The sequence below is a fragment of the Haemorhous mexicanus genome, chromosome 4 (assembly GCF_027477595.1).
Source record: "Haemorhous mexicanus isolate bHaeMex1 chromosome 4, bHaeMex1.pri, whole genome shotgun sequence".
Lineage (NCBI taxonomy): Eukaryota > Metazoa > Chordata > Aves > Passeriformes > Fringillidae > Haemorhous > Haemorhous mexicanus.
Window position 1 is genome coordinate 68485250 of NC_082344.1, and position 25297 is coordinate 68510546.

At 40.3% G+C, this 25297-nt stretch overlaps 1 protein-coding gene across 4 annotated transcripts in view; it reads right to left on the bottom strand.

The window, feature by feature from the left end:
* The window catches only part of SH3BP2 (SH3 domain binding protein 2), a 36772-nt gene extending 11786 nt beyond the window's left edge, over positions 1-24986 (bottom strand). The window contains exons 1-2 of one of the 4 annotated variants that reach the window (XM_059845300.1): positions 24834-24986; positions 17568-17664 (exon numbers count right to left, since the gene is read on the bottom strand). Coding sequence is in view for 2 of the 4 variants with exons in the window: in XM_059845299.1 (XP_059701282.1) it covers positions 5229-5338 (110 nt within the window). In the remaining 2 variants the exon portion in view is untranslated. Of the gene's footprint in view, positions 1-5228; positions 5503-17567; positions 17665-24833 lie in introns of those variants that run through there. The other 3 variants (XM_059845302.1, XM_059845299.1, XM_059845298.1) reach the window with 3 other exon arrangements.
* Positions 24987-25297: the final 311 nt, after the last annotated feature.

Consider the following 25297-nt stretch of genomic DNA (forward strand, 5'->3'; position numbering starts at 1 on the left):
AAAGAAAAAGTGCTTAGTAAATGTTGCTTAAGTATTTATGTTTTAAAAATACTTCAGATAACCCTGCAAGGCTTAATCAGGCAGGTGACTGGAAATAAAATTGGTTTCTTCTCCCAAGTGCTAGATGACACACGTATATACAGAAAATGTCATTTTCTGTGCAACAAGGGAATCAACTCAGGGTTTAGTAACTGCAGCATCCAATACTACTTACTCCTGATATTTACATGTTTTATTCTTTAACTCTTAATTCTTTAACTAAAAGGATTAGTATATAATCTCATACTGTATGTTCAATGTGACAGCGTCCTGTGCAAATGAAGTTCCTCTCAGATTTCTGCAGGCTTCCATTTGATTTATATATCAATTATTTATGTAATGCTCCACCAAGCAACTCTGCAGTTGGCACTCTTTCTGCTGTCATCTTAAACCAAAGAGATTAGTTTCTGAGGTAGAAACTTATTCTGAAAAATATCATTATGAGTCCTTTCTTTCTTTAACTACCAACAGAACTAGGCTAAAAATCCTACTGTCATGGAGAAAAGAAATCACATGTGGACAGAATGGGAATTTTGACCTAAACATAAAACGGTCTGTTACCTTCAGATGTAGGGCTAGAGACCTTTGCTGGTAAAAGGCAAACTAATGAAGTTCCAGTTAATGAGTTTCTGATAAATGAATGATGGCTTGGAACTCATAAGCTTGCAGGGCAGGACTGAAATTTAATGATCTTGTTTGTTTCTCCTTTACCCAAAAGGGGCAGTAAGGGATGTAAATTGTGAGGCTCAGCACAGAATCCAAGAGCTTCAGCACAACACCCTACCCAAGCACTTGCCCCTCCAACCCGATGGCTTTTTCCATTCTGAAAAGAATAAGGAACTGTTTCAGGTTTGTTGAGGTGCAAAATATGTATCCATTGTATGGTTAGGAAAACAGAAATGCAAGCCAATGGATCTTGCACTTAGGATCAATTTAGGATTTAGGTCTGTTGGCTGTTTGGTGATGATGCATGTGTGGGAAAGGGTGGAAATTCTGAGCAATTTCTACCAGGAGAGTTTAAACTAAATTAAATTCCCAAGGCAGCCTAGAAGACTTAATCACAAAAATTAGGTTTTGGTCTCCAGTGTTATGAAGCAGATACAGCCAGAGAAGATGGGATCCAAGGCCCTAAGAAGGCTCCCATAGCAGACACGTCAAAACACCATGGTATCCCAATTTTCGCCCTGGACCTCCCTGCTCACCAAAAAGTAAGTTGCTTTTGTTCTACTCAGCTATATCCTTCCTTCTGCTGTTTCCTCCCTGTTCTTATTAAATGACTGAGATCTTTCCAAGCTGAGTTATTTCCTCCTCCTCCTCCTCCACAACGAAATCTCTAGCAACAGCAATGTGTCCAAAAAGGGGCTACTCACATATTTTTAGGTTTTTAAGAATAAAAATTAAAAAATAGTAGCAGAAGCTAACATCCCCCCTGCCCCCCTAAAACCTTCAAATTATTTCTCCACATCTTGCAGAAAAGTAGAAGTGAGGGAAATGGAGAGTGTTACCCAGCTGGCTGCTGATGCCAAACCATATCAATACTGCTAAGAGTGATTTCCTTGAAATAAGGATTGCAAAGGCAACTCCTGGGCTTATTCTTTTAAGAATACACACAACAGTGTTTAACCACTAGAACTTCAGTTACTTCAGTCTGTTTCTAGCTATGTTCAGAAAACAGACTAAGTAAAAATGAAACCTTTTCATTCAGATGAATATATTCTGATGCTACTTTCCCAGCGTTAGTCTCAATGCCATCCAGGAGTTTCATGCTCATCTTAGGTCTTCCAATCCTCTGTATCTTTACTACAAAGAACAAAAGAAAGGACTGAAGCACCCAGTGCATGGTGTGAAACCCTTTCAGTGTTCTGTATGTAGGCTGAAAACCTATCAGAAGGGGCAGAGTTAAATGTCTCAGAGAAGTTATCCAAAACAACCAGTAAGCTGAAATTTCTAGTCAAAGTGCCAAAGTCAAACGCTGGCACTAAGTATATGGCACCCTAGGCAACTACAGAAAGCAGAAATATTTGTCCTGGTCATGTTTGTCTTTTATAGGGGAGTGCACCAGTCAGACTACTCACTAAAACTTGTCTGGATGGGCATAGTCTCCTCTACCTGAAAAGACAGATCTTAAGGCAGACAGGAAAGAAAACTATGGAAACAGAAAAAAATAACCCATTTCTACAGTGTGCTGACTATGGGATTTACCTGACAAGAAAGGACAGCTGAGCATCAGGTTCTGCTTCCCCTTTTCACAAAAGTTTCTTATTTTTGGCTACTTACTATAAAACAGTCCTGAAAATAGAGACCAAAACGTGAAATTTCCCTAGCCCAGCTAAGTGAATAAAAGAAGTGAGTAAAAGCTGAAATCCATGTCATCAAGTACAGATTACATGAACTAAAGAGCCCACTTAATGCACCAGGCTTTTCAACAGATTTAGAGGCAGCTAAGCCTATTATCTGGATTTCAGTGTGGCTTATAACACTCCCCATCATATCTGTACACTCCTCAAGCACTTTCATTTGCAGGAACATGGCAGACACTTAGGGAAGACTTCAGTAGTCTGAGATGAAATCTTTCAGCTATACTGCTAAAATGCATTTAAGTACTTTGACTCTAGACCTAATCAGATTTTTCTTCTTTTCTTGACTGTAGAAAACAGTTCTGTAAGGACAGATGCTGCTATTTTGCATCACACTGCTGGGAGAAAGCTGTCAACACAAATCTAACTTCAGAATCTTTATTGCAGGGGTGAGAGAGAAGGAAAAAAATGGAAGCTCAAAGATTTTTGTGGTCTTAGCATCTATAGTATGGCTGTCTTTAGCTCACTGAATGCTTCCTTCAACTCTTGATATTCCTGTTCTAACTTCTTTAACAGATTACAAGAAGAACAGATGAATGCTGCATTACCAGGTACTGCCATAGCAGTCACTTAAGTCTCTGTTAACTTTGGCATTACTGAGAACAGAGGGACATTTCCCACTTGTTTCTTATGCAGTTACATTCTTACACTACAAGCCAAAGCCCCAGCTACAGATTTTCACCTCTGGTGCACTGGAGAGCCTCTTCCACAGGGCTGACAACCAAATTAACAGAAAGGGCTCACTCAGGGCAGCCAAAGCTCCTTTGACACTGCTCCTGTCACAAACAGAAGACAACATCCCCCATGCAGTTTGGTGAAAGCTTCTAGTAATAGCTACATATTTTATTTCTCTTCCCACTCACCAAGGAACTAGATACATATTTTTTAATTTTTAAATCAGTTTTTCCACCAAGTCCCAAACCCACTGCATGTGGCTATTGAATTAATCTTCTCCCCCACTGAATGGAACCCTCTGAACAAGAAGAGGATGGCAGCAGTCAGGGAAAGGTCTTGCATCACTTTGTTTCTCAGGTGATGCCTGTGACAATCCTATGCCTGTGAGGGAGATGAAAGGCCCTGCAGAGTAGCAGGAGAAATAGCAGAACAGCAGTTTCTAGGATGTACTTCGTTCAAGAGTGCTTTTGGAAAGACAGAATGGTGCAATCAACACTCTGGAGCATGATACAGAGCTTATTTAATCACTATTGTAACTGCTTCTCATATACAAACTGGCCCACCAGACTGAAAACCAAACCAATTTGCAGGGTATTGCTAATGTATCAGTAAAGTCAGCCCAAGTCTATCACATCAGCATACTTTTCTCAAAAACTACCACAATGAGCCAGTTTTTATTTCAAAGTAGTCTGAAAGTTAAACAGCATGAATAAAAGTGAATTCACACACTTCATCTTGAAACCAGGACAGGGCCAGTCAGATACAGAAGTACTTTTTTCTGAATCATAGTACTGCTACCAAGTTCATACTCTGAATGGATAGCAGACTTCTGTGAATGTGTAGCAAGTAAATGTATACATCTGTGAAGCAATTTTAATCTATCCCTCACTCAGAGGACAGAGAACAGCTAGATTGAAGGCTAGGGCATAATTTAATTTTACAGGCTGAAAGTCCCTCCACGAGTAAAAGCAAAATTCTGCCAGGTTAAAAATCTGGATTACATTGTAGAAGAACACTTACCCCTCTTGGCCCTAAGAGCTATTGGCATTCAGCCCAATTAGAGCAAATACAAGTTGATTCAATTAAGGATTGCATCCTGGAAGAGCCCTCAGTTCTTGCTTAACTTCTGCAGAATATATGGCAGATGTGATCATTTCCACATCCTGCAGTATATAGGCAAAAAAAAATATTACCTTCTTCCCTGAGACTACAGCTGCCAATAGTTGTTTTAAAAGTTCTCACTTGATATAATAATATTTATGATCTGGCCCTGTTTGGTCATGCTGGAAAAAACAAAAAACCAGCCTCCAAAGCTGCAGTACAGAAAGTAAGCCTGATCTGAATTTGTAACAACACTCTCTATGCCAACAACATCTGAGAATTTTACAAGTGTAATCTCATAACCTCTAGTCCTTACATTTTACATGGAAGCAAAACCTAGCTAAGCCAGATGCTAGTTTACTTCTGAATAAATAACTTCCAAATAACGTGACACATACAATACATAACTTACAGAAATGAATGTATTCCTCCAATCATGCAGAAGGAGACTGAAGTATCAGGCTTTACCAAAAATGAGGCAGCATTACACACTGCAGAACAGGAAAAGTCTCCCCTATATGCTCTCAGCAATTCTGAGTTAGAATGATTTCTCTGATTCAAGCATCTAAACATTTACCATCTGTTCTTAAAACTGCTTTCTGCAGAATTATTAGGTCTCTTGTCTATTTATTAACCATTCTCCAGTACTTCTGAAATACTTTTCCATATCTCTTCTACTTCTTTTGGTTACACATTCCATTTCTTAATACCTCTAACAGCCCCTTTCACAATACTCTCTCAGAAGCACAGTACAAACACTGAAGTAAAAAAAAAAAAAAAAAAATCTTACAAGACAAAGGGAACAGAGAAATAAGCCCGAGATACACTGTATAACTAAATTTACTCTCTTTAACTTGCTTCAACTTGCTTCTCTTTTCCGTCAAGTTTTCAACCAACACCCAACTCACCTCTTCGCACTCCAATACTTTATCATTTAATTTTCTGCACGAGTTAAAGGTATTTTAGCTCAGATACCCTATTCTACTCTTAGTTTCGGTCTGCTCTCGACCTGGAGGAGAAAAGATGACAGAAACACGAGCCGCAAGAAGCACTAACCTGGCGACCTTGTCCGACCGACACATCGTTTTTCTGCAGACAGTTTCCCCGAACGATTGTTTCCTTTGTGATGACAAAGCCATTAACAACTTATGACCCCTCTCAGGCATGGCAGGAACATCCCTGCACTTCTCCCACCTTTGGGTACTCCCAGGTTGAAAGCCACAGCTGTAGCTGCCGTCTGCTCAACGCACAAAAGGAAAAGCAACCCTGGCCCAACTGCTCGTGCATCTGCACTGCTCTGTGGCCAAAAGTGACGCCGAGGCAATGACTTGTTTCCTTTGGTACTTCCTGTTTCCCCGCTGTCAGGGGGCAGCGCTCTCTTTGTCAGATTTCCCAGCTTCCCAGAGAGGTTGTAAATCAATTCCCGCACAGCTCAAAGCCCTGGCAGACATCGAGCTAGAAAGCAGAGGGGATTTTCCAGCGCTCACTTTCTTCCTACTCACCTTTCAATCAACCACTTTCCTATGGGAGAAAAAGAAAGTCGTCCTTTTTTTCTCCCAGTGTGCTCCAGCTCCCACACTGGCAGAGACGCTCAGAAACGCTGCCTCTGCCCCTGAGGAGCTGCGGCTCACGTACTTGCACTGCCCCACAGAACTGTAAGTATTTAATCTCTTTTCTCCCCCACAGCTGGAGCTTGCCTTTCCCTCTTCAACCCTAGACAATCAAAATAGCCATCCTGAAAAATTCTGCAGCATAGACATGCTTTAGAGCAAGTCTTGCTTGAATGGTTAATGCTACACAAACCATAAGACAATAAAATTCAAATTCAAGAGTGCACAATTGCTCACAAGTATCACCAACTGATAATGAATAAAAGTCATTGTTTTACACTGATTTTCATCTGGAGTTCTTAAAAGGATTCAAGTCTTTCACTGACTTGTCTAAATTTAAAAACATTTCCAGGCTCAAAAATTTAATCAAGACAAAATCAACTAGCAAGTTTCAGAGTGATGGATGAAACATATATAATTCTGTCAGGCAAAGCTTACTTCACATATTTTTGGGGAAGTGGACATGAATCGGTATCCCAAAATAGAAGGAAGAAGTCTCCATACAACATCTCTTTTTGTAAACTAGCCAACAGTCAGAGCACAAAAGAAAGTAATATTTCAGATGCTGCTCACAGCTGTATGGGCTAGGAAAAGAGCTCTCTCACCATAGAGCACCCATTTGCACTCCTTCCACTGCCAGGCTCTATGGGAAGGGAAATTGAACCCTAAATCCATAGACCTGTTGTTAGCCAAAGGATCCACATATCAGGACAAAAGATCCCTCTTCAATAAGGATCAATACCCAGTTGTCTCAGTGGCTGGACAGACTTTTCACACAGAAAGTGATTACAGAGGACTAAGCTCAATGGCTTGTGAATTAAATTCACTTGCTTTATTTCTCACAGTATCACTTACCCATTTAAGGCATGCTGCTCTAAATCTGTCTTTCCTCCCTCAGTTCTCAGTTATCTAAGCATACTCTGCTAAGTCTGAATTAGCATCTTTGCAAGCTGTTTCTCTAACTTGGGAAAAAAATAGATTCAGAATGACAGCACTTGAGTATCTGCAACACTGGAAAAAACCCTTCAGTTCCTCTTTCTCTTTTCTGATGTGACATACCTAACTCCTGGTATTCCCCTCCAAACTCCACAACTTCTAGTACCATGTTCTTTGGCTCCAACAGTCTCATTAAACCATGCCTCCTTCATCCAACACATGTTCCTGAGGTACTGCTTTTCCCCTCTAACCTCTCTCATGCTGTCCTCTCTCTTTCTTCATTTTAGTACTCAGAAACGTGGCAGAATTTTTCATTTCAAGTTCCAAGATCCCATTTCGACTTCCCTGGTGATTTCCAACATTATCAAGATGTTCCCAGAATCAGAACAGAAGTCAATTCACACACACACACAAAAGCAGGTGTTCCACCAAGGAACAACCAAAGTTTAGATGTTTCACAGGTTTGGGAGACTGAAAATTCAGTTTAGCATTCTGGACCAAACATTCACCAGAAGGATTGTATTTCAAAACTGCAAAGAAGGAATCTGAAAAGGCATGAAAACTTTATGGATTTGATTGACATTTCTGCCAGGGAAGTGAAAGAGTACTAAATATATCCTCCTTCACAAAGCAAAATTCTGTTATGCATGGACCTTTGGTATAAGGATTTCAGATTAATCTTCATTTGTCCCCACAAAATCAGTGGTGAGAAGCAGCCTTGCACCAAGCTAGCCTAGGGAGAATTTCACTCCAAAAGAGATACTCCCCTTCTTTAATGTTTAAGGTATCACTCAGCTTTAAAGGAAGAACCAGAGCATCTGAAACCAACACTTGGATTTCATTCCAGCAGGGCTGCTGAGGAAGTCAGCCAATCTTCCCTGCCATTGTCAGGAACAGCTCTTGCTGGCAGCCCAAAGCAATCCTACTAATCATTGGTAAATGGGATGTGGGGGCACAAACACATCTGACAGAACACTGTCCTTGCTGGTATGGACTCACCACAGGGTCTCACCACAGGGCTGAGCTCTGTCTGCAGCAGGAGCACTTCCTCTTGCTGACAAATTTACAGGAAACTGCAAGAATGGACTGCAAATGAAAGCAGCACAAGAAGAGCACAGCAACAGGGGAGGCAGAAAAGTCAACAAAGCACCAAAAAAATTAAAATAGCATGAAAAACACTTTCTGTCAGCTCAGCAAGCCAGCTCAGTAGTTAAGTGCCACTCAGAATAATGTAAGGTTTCATACATTCTATAGAAATATAGAATGTATGAAACCACAGAAGTCCACAGTATAATAAGGCATTAAGAAAGTAAAGGATGAACAGAATGTGTCTTAAGTTTGAGTCAGGAGTAGATTATTAGAAGTTTTATTATTTTATTAATTCTACCAAACTAGTTTTGTCTCAAGTTTCTAGATGGCAGTGGAAACACAGCCATTATATTGAGAGATAAGGTATTTGTCAGCTGCATGCTTCACAACTGCAGACTGTAAAAGAGCAAGTGTAAATTACTGAATCCTTCATCTATTAAGTAAGGCAATCTTGTGAAAATACAAATAACCATCCATCAGAATTACTTCTGCTGGGTGAACTGTGTGCTATGATCCTTATTAAAAAAAAAGATAAATCAGTAACACGGAAAAGAAATGAGGCCACAACTTTCAAAAATCCTCTTTCAATGTCAAAAGAACTCCTATTCTTTAAATTTCCATCATCATCCCTTCCTTCAGCTTCAGAGAACAAGAAGAAGTCTTAATAATATTGTTACTTATTTGTTACATATACTTAAAATAGGTAACTGAAGTCTTGATAATGCATATTAAATCAAAAATATATGCAGTAAACACTTAAAAGTTTCCAAGTTTCTACTTACACCCCAGCAGCTCTTAGGTTCTGAACATCTACAGCCATATTGTTGGCTTGGAACTTCAAAAAAATGCCAGCCAACACCAGTCTGCAATAAATAAGCCATATCTCAGAGAATGAGCATATCAATTTTAAAACAGAGTTGTAACTTTTTGTGATTGTTTCATCAAACAGTTTAGCACACATCCTAGATGATAGAATGATTTTGGGATACAGTTAATGTCATATATTGATCAAATGTCCATAAACCAAAGTACAGCCACAAAGTACATGCAGTTTATGCATAGCTTCCAAAAAAGCAAATTAGATTGAGCAGCTGGAAGACAAGAACCATCTGTAATCTCTCAATATAAGAACATCATTATTTAGCATTCACTTAGACCATCCAGCCTTTATCCTATAATGCAAGATTCACACTAATTTATTGTAGGGCTCCTCACTCCCAGAAAGACAGCAGGGGGCTGGAGCATGTCCAGAGAAGGGCAATGGAGCTGGGGAAGGGCCTGGAGCACCAGCCCTGTGAGGAGCAGCTGAGGGAGGTGGAGGTCAGTAGTCTGGAGAAAAGGAGGCTCAGGGAGATCTCAGTGCCTCCATTCCCTTTCAGGAGGTCATAGCCAGGTGAGGGTCAGTCTCTTCTCCCAGGTACTAAGGAACAGGATGGAAGGAAACAGCCCCAAGTTGTGCCAGGGGAGATTTAGGTTGGATATTTGGAAAATATTCTTCACAGAAAGGGTTGTCAAACATTGGAATGGGCTGCCCAAGGAAGTGGTGGAGTCACCATCCCTGGAGGCGTTTCAAGAATGTGACTCTGGCACTTGGGGACATGGTTTAGTGGTGAACTAGGTTGAAAAATGATCTTAGAGGTCTTCTCCACCCTAGATGGTTCTATGAAATAAGAACTGAATTAAGATCAGTACAGCTGTTTCAGCATAATTTTTGATGTTGGCAATTTTGTTACTTGTAGCTTTTCACGTTGAATGGATTTCTACTGAATCCAAAGGCCCCTCAAAACCCCAGGGAGTTAACTGGGTCAGGTCTGTGCCAGTCAGATCTCACCACTAACTTTTGGTATAAACAACACTTACAGTAGAAGGCAAGTCCTGAGGATAATTTGTTCCTTTTGCTTATTTTTTATATAAATTCAGATACATGACGAACACTCCATTTCCATTTACTATTGAAAATAGATGAATACATTCTTTGTTCCTTTTAACTGTTATTTATACACAAGGTCCTCAGACAAAAGACTGCCAGTGCCACTGTGGTTGAGAGTAACTGCTCTTTTATCAGTGCTTGTAGAACAACTTAAAATAGAACATAGTTAAAAAAATTATGCAACTAGCAGAAGTACAAACAAGATTGTCAAGATCCTATTCCTGAAGACAGCTGCAAAGGGAAATTCCCCAAAGACACAGATATTGAAAGTGGGAGTTTCCACACGAGATTTATTTCCTTGGCAGAAATTTTCAGTTCCAACAATTTTACTGCTAGGCTGGTTTGTGATTAACTGCACACAATTCTATCACTAAGGTACTCGAAACTGATAAATTAGGAAGAACTGTTGGATGCTAAAATAATTTCTGCCCAGACGTCAAAACAGGTTTAACCATTTTAGCTGGTGGATCACTGAACTCTAGTAAAAGCAACATCTAACTAAAGGCTTTTAGAAATGCATAGGAAGGGGTCAAATATTTATTAGTGATTTTAAAGCATATCTGACAGGTACAATTAACCAGCAGATGTCTTGCCATATGAAGTAAAGTCTGTTGTTAGTAAATATTTTTTCTGCTTTCCTAGAATCTTACTTATATTGATTTAAAGTATATCAAGTGACCAAAGGGAAAAAAAGAAGAAAAAAGAGATTTAATTTTTTCTGATACTAAGGCATTTTGGCAAGATATACAACATCCATGAATTCATTGTATACTGTGCTTGTACAAGACTAATGTAACTGAGATCCAAGCCTATTACAGCTAAAGAAAATATTGTTGATGCAAATCAACAATAAAATTACTGAACATTAGCAATATTAAAACATTTCTGCAGTTGGATATTAAAACTAACAAAACTACATAAAGCTTTTGTTGATAGACACTTTTGAGTGTCTATCAACAAAAAATGCAGTGAGTAAATTCATAGAAACACTGACCCAGATAACAAGCTACTAATTGAATCCTAAACAAATGCAGAAAGCCCTACTTTAGGGGAAGCATTAGATCATGTCATCTGTGAGTCCTTCAAGCCTGTGTTTCCCTCTCCTGGTGGCTGCAGGAACCTTATAGTTAAGCAAATATACCTCTTGAAGCAAATGGCTGCAGCCAGCACCAAAGAGGAAGCTCAACTTCTGCTAGACCCTGAAAAAACAAAGCAAACCAAAACAAAGTTTGTCTATTTTTATTTTGCTTGTATGGAGACTTTGGATACAATTTAAAGGCACAGTGTAACTGCAAAGACTCTGTACCATACTGCTGTACAACAGGGTAGGTGGTGCTGGGTTTTAAATAATTATGCAGTGAAGCATCTCACAGTTTGCTGTTCTCAGACTTGGAAACTCTGACTATGAGCCAGAATATCCAAATAAGCTAATAACCATGCAAGTGTGATTTATAGAATTAGAAGGTCCAGCTGGGTTGTATTACTAATGGACTGTCCCCACCTCCAGCAGCTTTGAAGCTCCTGGTGCTCAAAGCCTCATGCAGGTAAGTAGGTGCATCAGAAACATGGATTCTTTGTTTTAAATCCCAATATGAACTTCTCCAAAGGATGTGGTAAAGCAGAACTATCTTACCACTTAGACAAAACACTGGATCAAAGGACTGAAACAGCTAAGGGCATGGTTTATAATAACCAGAATTTAAGGCTACAATGTATTTCATCACTTAGGTAAATATTACCTTTGGGTTTTGGTGGGTTTTTGCTTTGTTGTTTTTTTTTTTTTTTAACAAGCACCAGAAAGAAGAAACTCTGTAAACTCATGTTTACTTTCTACAAAAAATTAATTAAATTATAAACATCATGTGTAGTTGGGATTTTAGGGAAAGATCTTAAAATTGAAACAAATGTACACTAAAAAGCTGCTCCAGAGAGACAGCAGTAAAGAAACAATTTTAACCTGGAGGACATGAGAGGGAAGAGTCAAATCATATCACATAGAATAACCATAAAAACGTATAATCTCATCCAATGGGTTTCTTTTACAAGACAACTTGGACAATGACCTTTTCTATTATAATTTCTTAATGGAAATCACTACTTTCTTCAGAAGGATGACTAAAAAGAAAGAAATTCATTCCCCCTAAAGCTTGTTTAAATGAACTCCAACAGCAAGGATTAGCCTGACATCAAATCTCCAGAGCTGTAGAACTGCATTTAAATGTGAGCTCACACATGGCTATTTTCAAGCACAGAAGACACTCATATGCAGTATTTCAGAAGACATGAACAACAACAGTCATATTTTACACCACAGACCAGTTTGCCTAATCAAATATATTACTGCCATGGTGCCAAAAGTTTGCAGCAAGGCTTCTAAATAGGTACAAACCCCCAGAATAATATTATGAAAATAATGAACCCCTGACAGTAAGATAGGCCAAAGGCAAGGATCTAAAACCCAAAATCTAGATTCTTACTTCCATCTGACCTTGATGCCATGTAGCTCTTCTCAAATCAGCTCCTTTTCCAACCTGTCCTGTATGTCAAAACACAGGCCTCATAAAGGTGTTTATAAGAGTATAACTTCTTCATTCTGGAGAAAGGACTTCAGAACACTACATATAATGGGAATGGATGCAATGGTACTGCACATGTGAATCACAACCTTTCTCAGATTGGTAATCATTAATATTTCAGAGACGGAAAACAAAGGAAAAAAATAAAGCACTGTAACACATCTCACAACATCACACAGTGACTGAAAAACTGGAAATACAGAAATCCATCTCAGATTCTGAGACCGGGCACTTCAAAATTACTCCAATAAGCCCCTGAGGTACAAATTCTTAGGCTAGAAGACTATTCTATATCTGTGCCAAGTTCTTACACTCATCTGCGAGCTCTCCTCAGATCTGACTCTATACAGCTGTTCCTATTGTCCCATTAGGTGAGCTAAAAAAAGAGTTTGTAAATGGGAACACTCGTTTTAAAAGATACTTCCATTTCCTTCCCATCAACACTTTTAAAAAATTATTACAAAGTTTGAATCAAGCAGAAGCCTGGAATCTTGTACATCCACTCTACAATCTAGTTAGAATATTCCCTCTACTTTTTTAATTTGAAGATGCTTCTGGGCACCACATGAACCTATCCTATCATGGAGAACTTGCTCATTTCCAAATCCGTTCTCAAACATCTTATAGCACTGCCTATTCTTTCCATTCTCATGGTCACAAAGATGGTCCAAAGGTCATTTGTCTGATCCCTGGCCTCACCGACTTTTCCCCACTGAAACTAACTTTTCTTTATTATAGACTGAAAAAAAACACGCACGCACACATAGAAATAAATATATCTACAGTTCTTAAAGAAATTGTGGATGTTATGGATGTCAGCAGTCCTATTCTTGGCAGGATGAGCTACAAAGAATACATTGCCTTTGTGCACCATTCTCTTTCATAGTTTCTTTGAAAAGCTCTTTCAAAACAGTGCATCCATACTCTTTACAGAGATGACCTGGTTAAAACAGAAGGGCTCCTTCACAACCCCCAAAATCTTACATTTATGCACTGCCTGGAATGAACAGTCATTTTGTCCAGGGAGTCTGTATAGCATTCTTTCATTTCCAGGTTTTGGTTCTACACAGAATTTATATGGAGCATATAACATTTCCAGCAAAAGCTTTTGCAAGATTTACAGAATCTCTTCCTCCTATACACATCCCAGATATTCTTATGCCATTCTAAATACAAATCACTTCTTGTACACAATGAAGAGTTGAAGCTGGATTTCACTTGCACAAAGGAAATTCAGCAATTTAGGTCAGTGGGATTGGTCCTGTTTCAACCTAAGTAATCAAACCTGACATCTTGGTATAGTAAACAGAACAGTTCATCAAGACCCAAGCCAAACAACATCACAGATGCATTAATTCAGCTGTGGGCATTACTGTTATTACAAAATAAAAGATCTACAAAAGCCGAACTTCGCAGGAGGAAAACACCCTTTCTGCACATTTAGAGTGAATGTAAAAGATTCCAGGCTTCTGCTAGATTCAAACTTTGTCTGTAATAAAAGTGTTGATGGGAAGGAAATGGAAGTATCTTTTAAAAAATATTTAATGCTAGTTGTGGTATTTTATTTAGTGTATAAAATCATACAGACTGATCCACTTGACATCCTCTAAAAAACTGCACATAATAACTCTATCAAAGTGCAGCTGCACTTTGTTAATTGTTTATTTCTATAGCCATAAAAAGAACTCTCAGCTTTGGAGGTGTACCAAAAAGCATTAAAAGTGTCCAGAGTCGTTTTGGACTTTCTGTCCAAAAAGCCTTTTCTTCTTCCAGAAACTATGTGACAATCTTTCATGCATCCTAGTCATTTATTTTTAAATAGTAAGACACTATATCAATAAAATACATTTCCAAGACACATCAGAGCTAATTTCCAATTTCTGCCAGCTACATGTCCAACAGATCAAAATCTAACAAGCCCAGCACTTCAAACTACAATTATCCCATTACATACTTGAAAAAAATTTGTCTACAGAATTTTATGAAAATTTTCTAAATTTGGCATCATCACAGATTAACAAAGATTTATATAATGACAAAGTCATTGTGGGTCAGAGCCATTGCTCCAGTGCCACTTCCTCTCCTGTGCAGTCTACCCAAGAACCAGCAGCTGGCAGGATACAATCAAGTGCAAAGACTGCACTAGTTATAGTTTAACTGGATGTGGAAAAGCAATCCTTTAGTCAGCAAGGACAAGAGAATTGTTGAAGATTCTTCCTACCTATCGTATACCTTGGAATTTTAAAGCTCACGTTTTTTGCTCCTTTGGAATGCTGTATTGTTTTTCTTCAGTATTTTTCATTCCACTTTGCTGGAGATTAAATTGTTCAGTTAGAAATCACAAGGAATCTATTCCCCAGGCCTCCCATTCATTTGACATTTTGGCTGTTCTAAAGAACACTATCATCAACCCTTTTCATTCTAAAACAACCTCCCTCTTTTTCTAGACCATTTTGCTGAAATGTGCAACATAAACCCATCAGACCATAGGTCACTAGGGTTAAATAGCAAATAGTGATACAGTTTATCCTCTTAACACAGGATTATTAGGAACACATCAGGGTTATAGCAGCTTTTTACGAGGAGTAAAGCCTGAGTATCAGGCCAAGTTCATATTTGGTCTTTGCCTCCAATTTACTCAAAACCCTAAAATTCCAACAGTAAAACTAAGGAAAAGGAAGTCTGCCCAATACCATAGCTGCTAAGGACTGTGGGGAGACACCTTTCTCACAACTTCTGTTTCTCTAAGAATGACACTTCAAACTCCTGATTCATGTGTCAGGGGTGTTTCTTCCACATACCTTCTCAATTAGCACAGACCAGCAAGCACATTTAGAGCAAAATTCTGCTAAGGCCATGCACTCCATCTCCTAAGGGCTGTAAAAATTACAGAGCATGAACAACACATGGCAGGCAAACTACTCAGTAGGTTCACTAGAAAGATAGAAATGGTGCAGGCACAGAAACAAGGATTAATTAGAAGCATCTAATTAATATGTTTCCCGCTATCAAAAATGGAAGAGAATTCTCCAGGAAGGAAAGGAATTGTGTAAAGTTGCCAAACTAAGAATTTCAATCAAAAAGACTTCTGTTTGCTAGATTTCACAGCAAAGACACTGCTGCAAATCCCTTCTGCTTGTCTTTCTCCCCATAAGCAAAGCCTGTCAATCAACTGATTGACACATTCCTTGGAACAAGACCTCCAACCCAGAAGAAGCGACCCAGCTCCCAGTTCAATTGCCCAGCAGAGAGTTTTCTACTACCAAGTAATTATTAAATACCATGACACTCTTGTAGCCCATTAGAACAGCAATTAGTACATTTTAGTAATTAACAGATTTGTCACTAAGCCCTTGCCACCTGCCAAGCCAATTCTGCTGGGGAGCCAAATCCGCGAGTGCAAGTGCACAGGTGGCATTGGCAGCACTGTGACACCTTTCTCTCCCACCACCACATCCTTTTACTCCTGGCAGTCCTCTCTTTCCTCTAGGACCAGTGAAGGAAGCAGAGGAGCCACCAGCCAGCAGGGAGGAGGTCAAGCACAGCTGCTGTCCACTGAAGGGATGGGGATGCCATGCAGCCATGGAGAAACAGCCTGGCAGCAGAGGCACAGCAGGCACTGTGCCAAAATGACAGACAGCTTCCAGACTCGATCACTTTGGGATCATCTAGCACTGTGTACCTTTGCAAACTTGGTATTCCATCTTATCAGTGTTGCTTCCATCATTGTGAGAAAGCTTATCTGCACCTCAAAGCAAGAGATGTGAGATTCAACACATCCACACACCCCTCTGACAACGCTTCAATTGGCCTCTTCAGGCACTTGGATCAGTGGCATTCTGAACTCCAACCTTCTTCACAACAGCTGTGGCATTTGCCAAGGGACAGAAATAAGGGCTTTTTCCTTTTTCTTTTCTTTTTTGGAGGTGGGGGGGAAAGAAGGCAGGAGGCAGATGACTCACTAAGGCTTTGAGTACTGAAGGAAAAAAGAATTTCACTGTGAGTTCTTCCCATCACAGCTTCCCACAAAATACAGTAATTCCCTCTATGTGGCTAGAAAAGAGTTTGGCTATCCAACTCTGTCCTCCTAGTTTAAACATCAAGAGTACATTTAAAATATTCCTCTTTCCCTTCCAAATTTCCCATCCTCCCCCACTGCAGTCACACAACAAGTATTTATCCAGCATAATCCCAGCAGTCTGCCATGCTTAATTTACTCCTGAATAAGAATACCACACAAGCTTATGGATGGTGGGAGTGGAATACATTTGTGCCAGACTATGCATCATCATATTATTTGTTTGGGCTCTCCTAAACCCAGAATTACAATTCTGTTGAATATAACCTCATTATATTTTTTTTTTTTCCAAGGTGGTTTTCTACTTCCAGGTCTTCAGGAGGAAGAAAATTACAAATCTTGTAGCAAGACTTGTGTTCCCCTCCTGCAATGAGTGTTTTTTCTTCTCAGAAAAGCCTTTCTAGTTAGCATTCTGATAACTATATTCACCTATATTCACCTAGTCCAAGTCTCCAGTTACATACTGAAGGCAAGGATTCTTTCCTAGTCACCAAACAGATTGCAGAGGACTGATTGTCCCGTGCTCCTGTTTGTGGTACACCCACTTGGACAGCAGAAATTGCATTTCCCTGCACAACATGTAGAGAAGTCTGGATAAACAAATCCCACTTCACTCACTTAAAATGCACAGTGCTTTGGAAACATGCCTACCTGGCACCACAGTGGAGTCTGATTAACTGACTGAAAAATTACAGTGCAAAGCTTGAATGTTTAAGCTTGACTGATTAAAGGCAATTAACAGCTGCAGATGCTCAGCAGCTGTGCAAGTCAGGTCACTTTTTCACCCAAACATAGTTCAAAGAACCTTATTTTGATTAATCAAGCTTACAGATCAGTTTGGAATTAGCTAATTATAAGCTTTTCATCTGCCAGTAGGACCTGTAGGCTCATAGTCCAGGTTTCTTTGTGCTAAACTTCTCTTTACATCATTGTCAGGAAAAAAAAAAAGAGTAAGAAAAAAAAGCTAATGCTTCCAGAAATAGATACAGATCAGAAGAGCAGAAAAGATGGGGAGCTCTTACATGAGCTTAGGTGTCTAAGGTGTACAGTTTTATCAGCATAAGGAATACCAGAAGCTGACTTCAGCACACATGCTTGGTGAAAACAGTGTGACCACAGGTCTGTGTAAAAGGTTTAGGAGACATTGCACTTCAAGTAATGCAAGCCCAGCCATACCACAGCACTCTGAGATAAGAGATGCTCCCCTTGAGGAAATAACTGTCCTGCAGTCCGCACGCATTGAACCAAAGTCTCTTCAGAGCTCCAGCTTGGTCTAGGAGAAACAAACAATTATGTGACATGTTGTAATAGAATTCCTGTTAAGCAACATCAAGATAATGATTTACTCTTTTTAGCAGGGTTGTCACAAGATTAGAGACTAATAATTTAAGCCTCTACTGCTTGGTTGCAGGAACTAGCTCTGAAGGATAACCATGGTCTGGTTTGAACACCAACCTCAGCACTTGGACACATGCAACTTCTGGTGAAGTAAAGGGGAACTAGGTAGTTTGAGGTGGAATTTAAACCAAAACTTTTTACTTTGTAGTAGAGTTTTAACAACTTTAACAAATACACCAATAGAGAGATTGTCAGTCACCCAAACTGAGGTTTAGAAGCATGGTAAGTGTTGTAGAATCATGTAAGAGATAATAATACATGAGATGAAGGACCATTTCAAAGAGATTTTGACTTGCAATGAGATTAACATGAAGATATTGAAAGAAACCACAAATAAAAATCTAACTGCTAATTCTATGAGTATTTTTAAAAATCTTCATTTGTAAAAACTACAGTTTCCAGAAGGATGATTAATTTCTACCACTACAGTAGCTTAAGCTAAAATTAGAACAAGGAAACAAAGCTTCCTACAAAACCACTATTTTTTTGTCTTACAAGACATGTTTCACCAGACAAGACCCAGGTATTCACGACACTCTACTTCCACCTCTCTTCTTCCTCTTCATTACTAAGCTGTTAATACATTAAAAATGGAAATTAGTAAAACATGCTTTTACACTTATTAAAAATCTGTTTCAGGATCTGAGATGTTGCCCTGAAGTGCTGCATTAGTAAAGACAAGGTCATCTCAGTGACTGATTTCAGCAGAGTAAAGCTCTGCTGGAGAGTAGGAATTTTATTTGTCTGGGGAAGAACTGAACATGGAAGTGGGAACTGACATGTTAAATAGGATTTCCTTTCTCCAAGGGTTCCTGTTTTTTACTTTGCATATCTTTAAATGAAAAACTCAATGATAATAAAAGATGAAGCTGTCATTTCACACGAAGAGCATTCAGAATTAAGCTTTGCTTTTGTTTGACAATTAATAATTAAGTTGCACAACACAGGTTCATGGTTCACCTAAACAGGAATTCTGCCAGCTAAACTAGACCTGACCCTATTTTCATCTGTTACAGCAGAATTACACCAAAAGATGCAGTTCAGCTGGCTAACCTGAACAATGAGAAAGGATATTTACTCTAACAATGGAGTTCAGTGCACTGAAGCCCAATCTAAATTCACATTCTTGTTCTTTAAGAGAGAGAACCCATTCATGCAGACTCTATTTCCACCACTCAGAATGGCTTTGTTTCATTTCCTTGACCATACAAGTACAAAGCTTAGGGACACTAAATTCTCCTACTTCCTTCTGCAATTTGCTCTCCTCTCATTTACTTGGCTACACTTCAAAATGAGAAATCTTTTGCCTTTAGTCATGTCTGTTATGTACAAATCACCTTTCATGATGAGTCTTGCAGCACACTTCCCACCCTCTCTCTTTTGTCAACACTTGGACAAAGAAAGATCTCTGAGGCAGCAACAGTTCCAGACATGCACACTGGTGCCACTGCCTCCCAGTCCTTTCTTTCCAAGTACTGCCAGAAGCAAGAATGAGGAATATCATTCCAACTCCAAATGCAGGTTGCTTTCCTACAGCAAGTTGGGACTAATCACTTAACTGGAACTTGGTAACCAGTCTTTAGCCAGGTGCTGAAAAATGACAAATCAGTTAAGACAGGAGTTTAATCAGAAGATAAACCACTAACAGCCAACTCTCAGAACTGCATATTTAAGTAAATTTTTGGTGTGTCTTCTCCTCTGCTTCTTTTAAGGCCCTAGCTACAATGATGAGGGATTTTAGTTTCTGGTTTTTTAAAGCTACATGCCATCCTTCCCATTAGAGGAAAGGCTTAAACATACAGTACAGGCACATGGCAGGAAAAATAATAGTACATGCTTTCTTAAAATACAGATATTGTCTTCTTCCTAGGGGCCTCATTCATGATCTTTGCCTATTTGTGCAGTGCTTCTGCCAGCAACAACAGAAATTCTAAAATTTCAGGGGTTTTGAACTCCCCAAAAAAGGTTAAATAGTATTCAGCATAGCTACCAGATTTTTTAAAAATGAAGACTGATACTTCACTCAATTGTTGCTCCCATATGAGCTCCAATTGAAATTCCATTTTCATATTTGGAGGAAAACATCTGGCATGAAAGATTTCCTGTTTGAAGAGGAGTTACTCTCTCTTACAAGAGAGTTCATGATTAAAGGCAGAAATCTGACTTTCTCCTAGCACTCATTTATTTAGCGAAGCTGAGGGATAACAAAATAAGAGTCTTGGTTAAACATGTTCAAGAATTTTCCTGTTTGGGGATTACAATACAGTCCCTGCACTGAAACAATCAAGAATATCAAAGAAGAGTTTTAGAGAAGTCCTTCGTGCATGCACATGTCAAGATATTGTACAAATTAACAAAGTTTCGTTGCAATGTCTACTACATCAAGCAACAAAAGCCATAATCTGTTTACATGGAGCACTCTAAAGTTTTCATGAAGTGATCTTGAATGTATGTGTAGGTACTAATTTTTCTAGATGCTTAATAAGAGAGTGAAAGTCTCTGTAGGCACCTAAATCCACTTTGAGTAATGAGGAATAATCAGGAATTAACAAAGGCATCCTTAAGTGCTCACACGTTACCATATATAGTAGCATCACCTACATAAATCAGTCAAAATATAAAGAAAAGAACCCCAAACTCCTGTATTCCTGCCCCAAGAGATCCAAGGAAGTGGTGAACCATGACCAAACCAAATTTTGTGTTTTTCAAAGATACAGCAGAGTCATAAAGCAAAGTTTAACTAAGAGCAAAGTGTTTACCTTCAAAAATGCAAGGATATAAAGCCAGTTTGAATAGGGAAGTTCCTTCTTTGCCAAATTAACACTAGAAGAGCCACATTGGAATTAGAGACATATGCATTTTCTAGAAGACAGAACAGATCTAATGATTCAAATGTACCTACAGTTCCATTAGGATGGAAGTGATTCTGACCATACCTGATTAATGATGTACAGGTTGTCATAACTTTGCATAAAGAAAATAAAAATCCAGAAAGCCCTAACCATAACCAGCGGAACGGTGAGAATTTTCAAACATCAAGAGGATGAAAACAAGTGTTCCCTGGACTACTTGAAGTTTTACCTGTGGCTTTTCCAGAAAGAAAAGATTGCAAGGAAACAAAGGTGTACTTTCCCAGCCTCAGGGCAACTACAGACACGAAAAGTTAATCCAGCAGCAAAATTCAGCAAGCAGCTATACCTAAATTTAACCCCTCTTACTTATTTCACACCATCTATCTAGCTCAGTTCTTTACATCTGTTTCAGGAGACAGATCCAGAATGTTCACTTTCCATGAAGTTAAGATTTGTAGAAGTACTTTACAAAGAGCCCTAGCTACACATCAGGTGTCCCTGAATTAGCCTGGTTAAACCAGCCCGTGACTACAGCAAAAAGCCACAAGAGGAATCCTCTCAAAAGGCATGCAATCTGTTCCCTTCTCTGCTCCTAAAATCACACTCTGCAGGAGCTGAAGCCATAAGTATTGCCAAGCATTGATTTCTGAGTGATTGTAATTCTCTCTCTGCACATCATTCTGAAGTACCTTTCTGCCAAAGATATTCAGATCTGCATAGCTACTCCAATAAAACCACCTTGGAAGAGATAAGAACTCAGTCATTACAGGAAATGAGCTGGCACACAAACAAAATAAATAGATTATTTCAGTTATGCTGGTATGCTGCAATAGGGGGAGAACAACATTTAGGTTTGTTTCCATAGGAATTCATGTCTCTGCATTCTCCTGTAACTATTGCCTTGCTTAAAATGAATCCCTTATCTCAAGAAAATTGTTTTCAAATTCCTGCATGTGTGAGATGAAATGTAGACTCTTGGATTCCCTTTCTTTGTAAGGAAAACATAAGAAATTCAACATAGAAGTGTATGGAGAAGAGACAAGATTGAAAAAAAACCTTCAAACAGATCTTGGAGAAATACTGTAGCCACTACATTGCTCTTAAAAAGCACAGTGCAGAGAAATTCTGCTATGTGCTCTTGTCTAGTCATCTGAAGCAGGCAAACTAGAGATACATATGCTTGTAATATAAATCATGATAAAGAATTCCTAAAGTTAACAAACATACCCAGTGTAGTTATGCTGATCAGAACTTCAGGGCCTTCAATTCTCCCCTCAACACATCACAGAAGGCATAGCTCATTTAGTCATTCCAGCATAAAGCAAGCAGTGTTGATAGGAGGAGAGGGGTGTTGATAGGAGAAGAGTTAGCAATGGTTCATAAATTTTGGAGGAACAGACAGTGACATATGTACATGTGATAAGAGTAAGAAATACACATTTCCTTTAGTAGTGTATTTACAGAAAAGAGTCAGCCTCAGATTACCTTTGAGGCTGCCATAAATCCCCCTGATTTCTACATTCTCAAACTCCCTTCCCAACACTGTTCCACTGCAGTACAGGCTCCAAGCAATAGTGGAAAAATGTTATGAGGAAATGCCTTCTTGGAGTAAGCCTACCTTAAAAAAAGGCCAGAAGAATGCTTAGCTACACAAGAGAGGAATAAACATCAAAGAGGTTCTTTTCTCCCTTCCATAAAAAAATCCCTATTAGAAGACAAAACACATCATGGAAGAATCATTGTATCAACTAATATTTTTAAATCTAAACAAAACCAAATTATCCTGGCTGCTGCCTGGTAGCTGTCAGGGGTCCTCACCATTCCTGACAGAACTATTAATCAATGCTCCTGAGAGTCTGAGTTTCTATGAACATTCCTGCAAGGTCCAGTAGAAGTAGCAAACAAGCCAAGATCCTGATCCTTCAGCGACACAAACTAAAAGTTTACAAATAGTAGAGTTACTTACAGCTGCAAGTACTTTTAAGATCAGGGCTTAAGCCAGAAACATTAATGGACACAATGCTTGCACAATGCTGCACATTCCAAACAACTTATGAAGCTGTTGGATAGTCTGACTAAAGTATAATCTACCCATTGTCTAATATCCCATGCCAAACAGGCTGGAAGATGCACCTACACAAAATCAATGTTGTCAGGTTAAAACACACACACACACCTCTCTATTCCTGCAATCTTGTAATGCAGAGCAATAAATGCACCAGCAACCCAAGGGCTGTGGGGCAAAGAGCAACACTGCAACCACCAGGTTTGAGTGTCAGAGGCACTCTTCCTACAGGTAAAATGACAAATGTGTATGTGCCTTTTGGTCACCCATGCTCGTGTTTTGGTGCTGTAAAGAAGTTAACACTTCTTAAGGCATTTCCATTTCCACTTAGCATCATTACCAAAGTGGCTGCCATGTTTGGTTTTCTGTAGGAAAGGAGACTGCTTCACATCCATTTAAGAAATTGCACAAGGAGACTTTTCATGCTCCCTACTTTGCATTTTTTGTAGGCAAGCTAAATTTTTTAGCAACAATATTACATTGGAAATCTGGCCTTCGAAGTACAAGGGGTTCATGCATCAGCAGGAGTTTACAGATTCAGTCAGCTGGTCAGATTTGCCTCAAACACAGGAATTCTGGCTCAGACAGCCCTGCCCAGGTTTCTGCAAGAACTTATCTTGGTGTGTTCATTCTTACTGCTTTGATAACTTCAAACCCTTTAACCCTTTCCAGAACTGTCATCTCTGCATCTCCTTCCTTTAAAACTTTTTTCTAAAAAGCTCTTTATTTTCTGGACCTTTTAGCATGAAGTTGTCGTGCTTTGTGGAAAAGTTTATGGAAAGTGGAGAGATTGTAAAACAAGAAAATTTCAAGGAGGAAGCAGTATTTAGCCCACCACCAAGCTGACCCAGTACTGACTCCTCAATAATGGAATACTGGCAAGGGGTATCTATTAATCAGCTCTCCTGCAACAGCAAGATAGCTGTAAAATACTACAACAGGAAGGGAAAGAACTGTGTTATGCCTAGAAGAGAAATAGCAAGTTAATTCTGCTTTTGCCTAAAGCGTGAAAGGGGTGCATGAAGGAAATAAACAACAGAGGCTTCAGCTCTATATTTCCTGTATAAATACAACCAAAAATAAACAGAAGAGGTGTATAATTATTCAGATCTAAATTTAATTAATAAACTGTGACACACTAACCCTTAGAGCAAAGAAAAAGTGGGCAATTGGTTCTTGTAGTAAGAAACATAGCAGCTTAATGCAACTAATTTCCAAGAGGAAACTTCAATGCACAGCCAGACCAAGCACACATCAACAGGAGACTGTGACATGCACTCAGGAACTACTGCACCTGCAATGATGAATTTGGACACAGCACGAGGCTGGTTCAGTCCCACTACTGACCTGTACTTTGTCAGCATCAAGACTCCAGAAAATGCTCTTAGCAGACAGGCCTTCCCTATAGGAAGGGAAACATTTATGCACCATCTCAACTCATCTAGGCTAGCAGTATCCAATTTGCACTGGTCATTTGCTGACAAATTAAATAAGCACATGCCAGGTGTCCTCTCTACTGCTCCCAGAGGCACAGCACCTTCACCTGCAGATGGACACGAACCTCATACCTAGACTGAAGTGACAGACACAACCCAAGTAAAGAGGTGGCATCCAAGATTAAAGTAGAGAGTAACACTAAAGAAAATGCTGCACAATGCATTTGTATCCTATGTTTCACTGCTACGTTTTCTTGCCTCATCCTTTAACATATATACATATATATTATCACTGGAAACATGCTAGGCAATGAATCCTGACGCTCCCAACTCAACACCGAAGCTACAGCTCAACACAAGTGGGCAATACAGCTCTTTCATTCTTCCCTTTCCAAAGGAAAGCAACTACACCTTTTTTCTGCCCGCAGAAGACCCTTTCCTCTCCCTACGGGCGGACTCACACCGATGACTTTCCTCCATCCCAGTTCCCACCTGCAGGTCAGCAAAGCGGCACCGAACTGAAGGCGTCACCCCATGGAGCAGAAGACACGCGGCGCCTTCCCTCCGCTCCCCCAGAGCCGCGGGAACCCGGGCGGCGGCTCCGGGGGCCGCCAGCCCCGCGGCTTTCCCCGCCCGGCACCGGGGCTCGGCGAGGGCCGGCCCGGCGCTTCCCGAGGCTCCCGTGACTCACCCGAGGAGTTTCCCGGAGCCCTCCAGCAGCGCCGCGGCGGGAAGAGGGCCGGGAGCCGCGGACACGGGGGAGCCGCGGACACGGGGGAGCCCTCCCGCCCCCGCCGGCACAGGGCGCTCAGCTCCGCGGGCAGCCGCCGCCGCCGCGCCGGCCGCTCATCCCCGCTGCGGTCAGCGCACCCCGCACCCGCCCCTTCCTTCACCTGCCGGGGCCGGCCCGGCCTCCGCTCCCGCCCCCCGCTCCCGCCCCGCCGGAGCCGCCCGTGGGAGCCGCCGCTGGGAGCTGCCGGCGGGCGGGGAGCGCCGCCCCTCCCGGGCTCCCGCCGGGGCCGCGGGGCTCTCTGGGGCTCTGCTGGGTCCGGCCCCAGCCCCAGCCCCAGCCCAGCCACCGCTCGGCTCTGCCGGGGCTGCGTGTGCTGAACGCTGAACTCTGCCGGCGGACACTGCTCGGGTTTGTCTGCACTT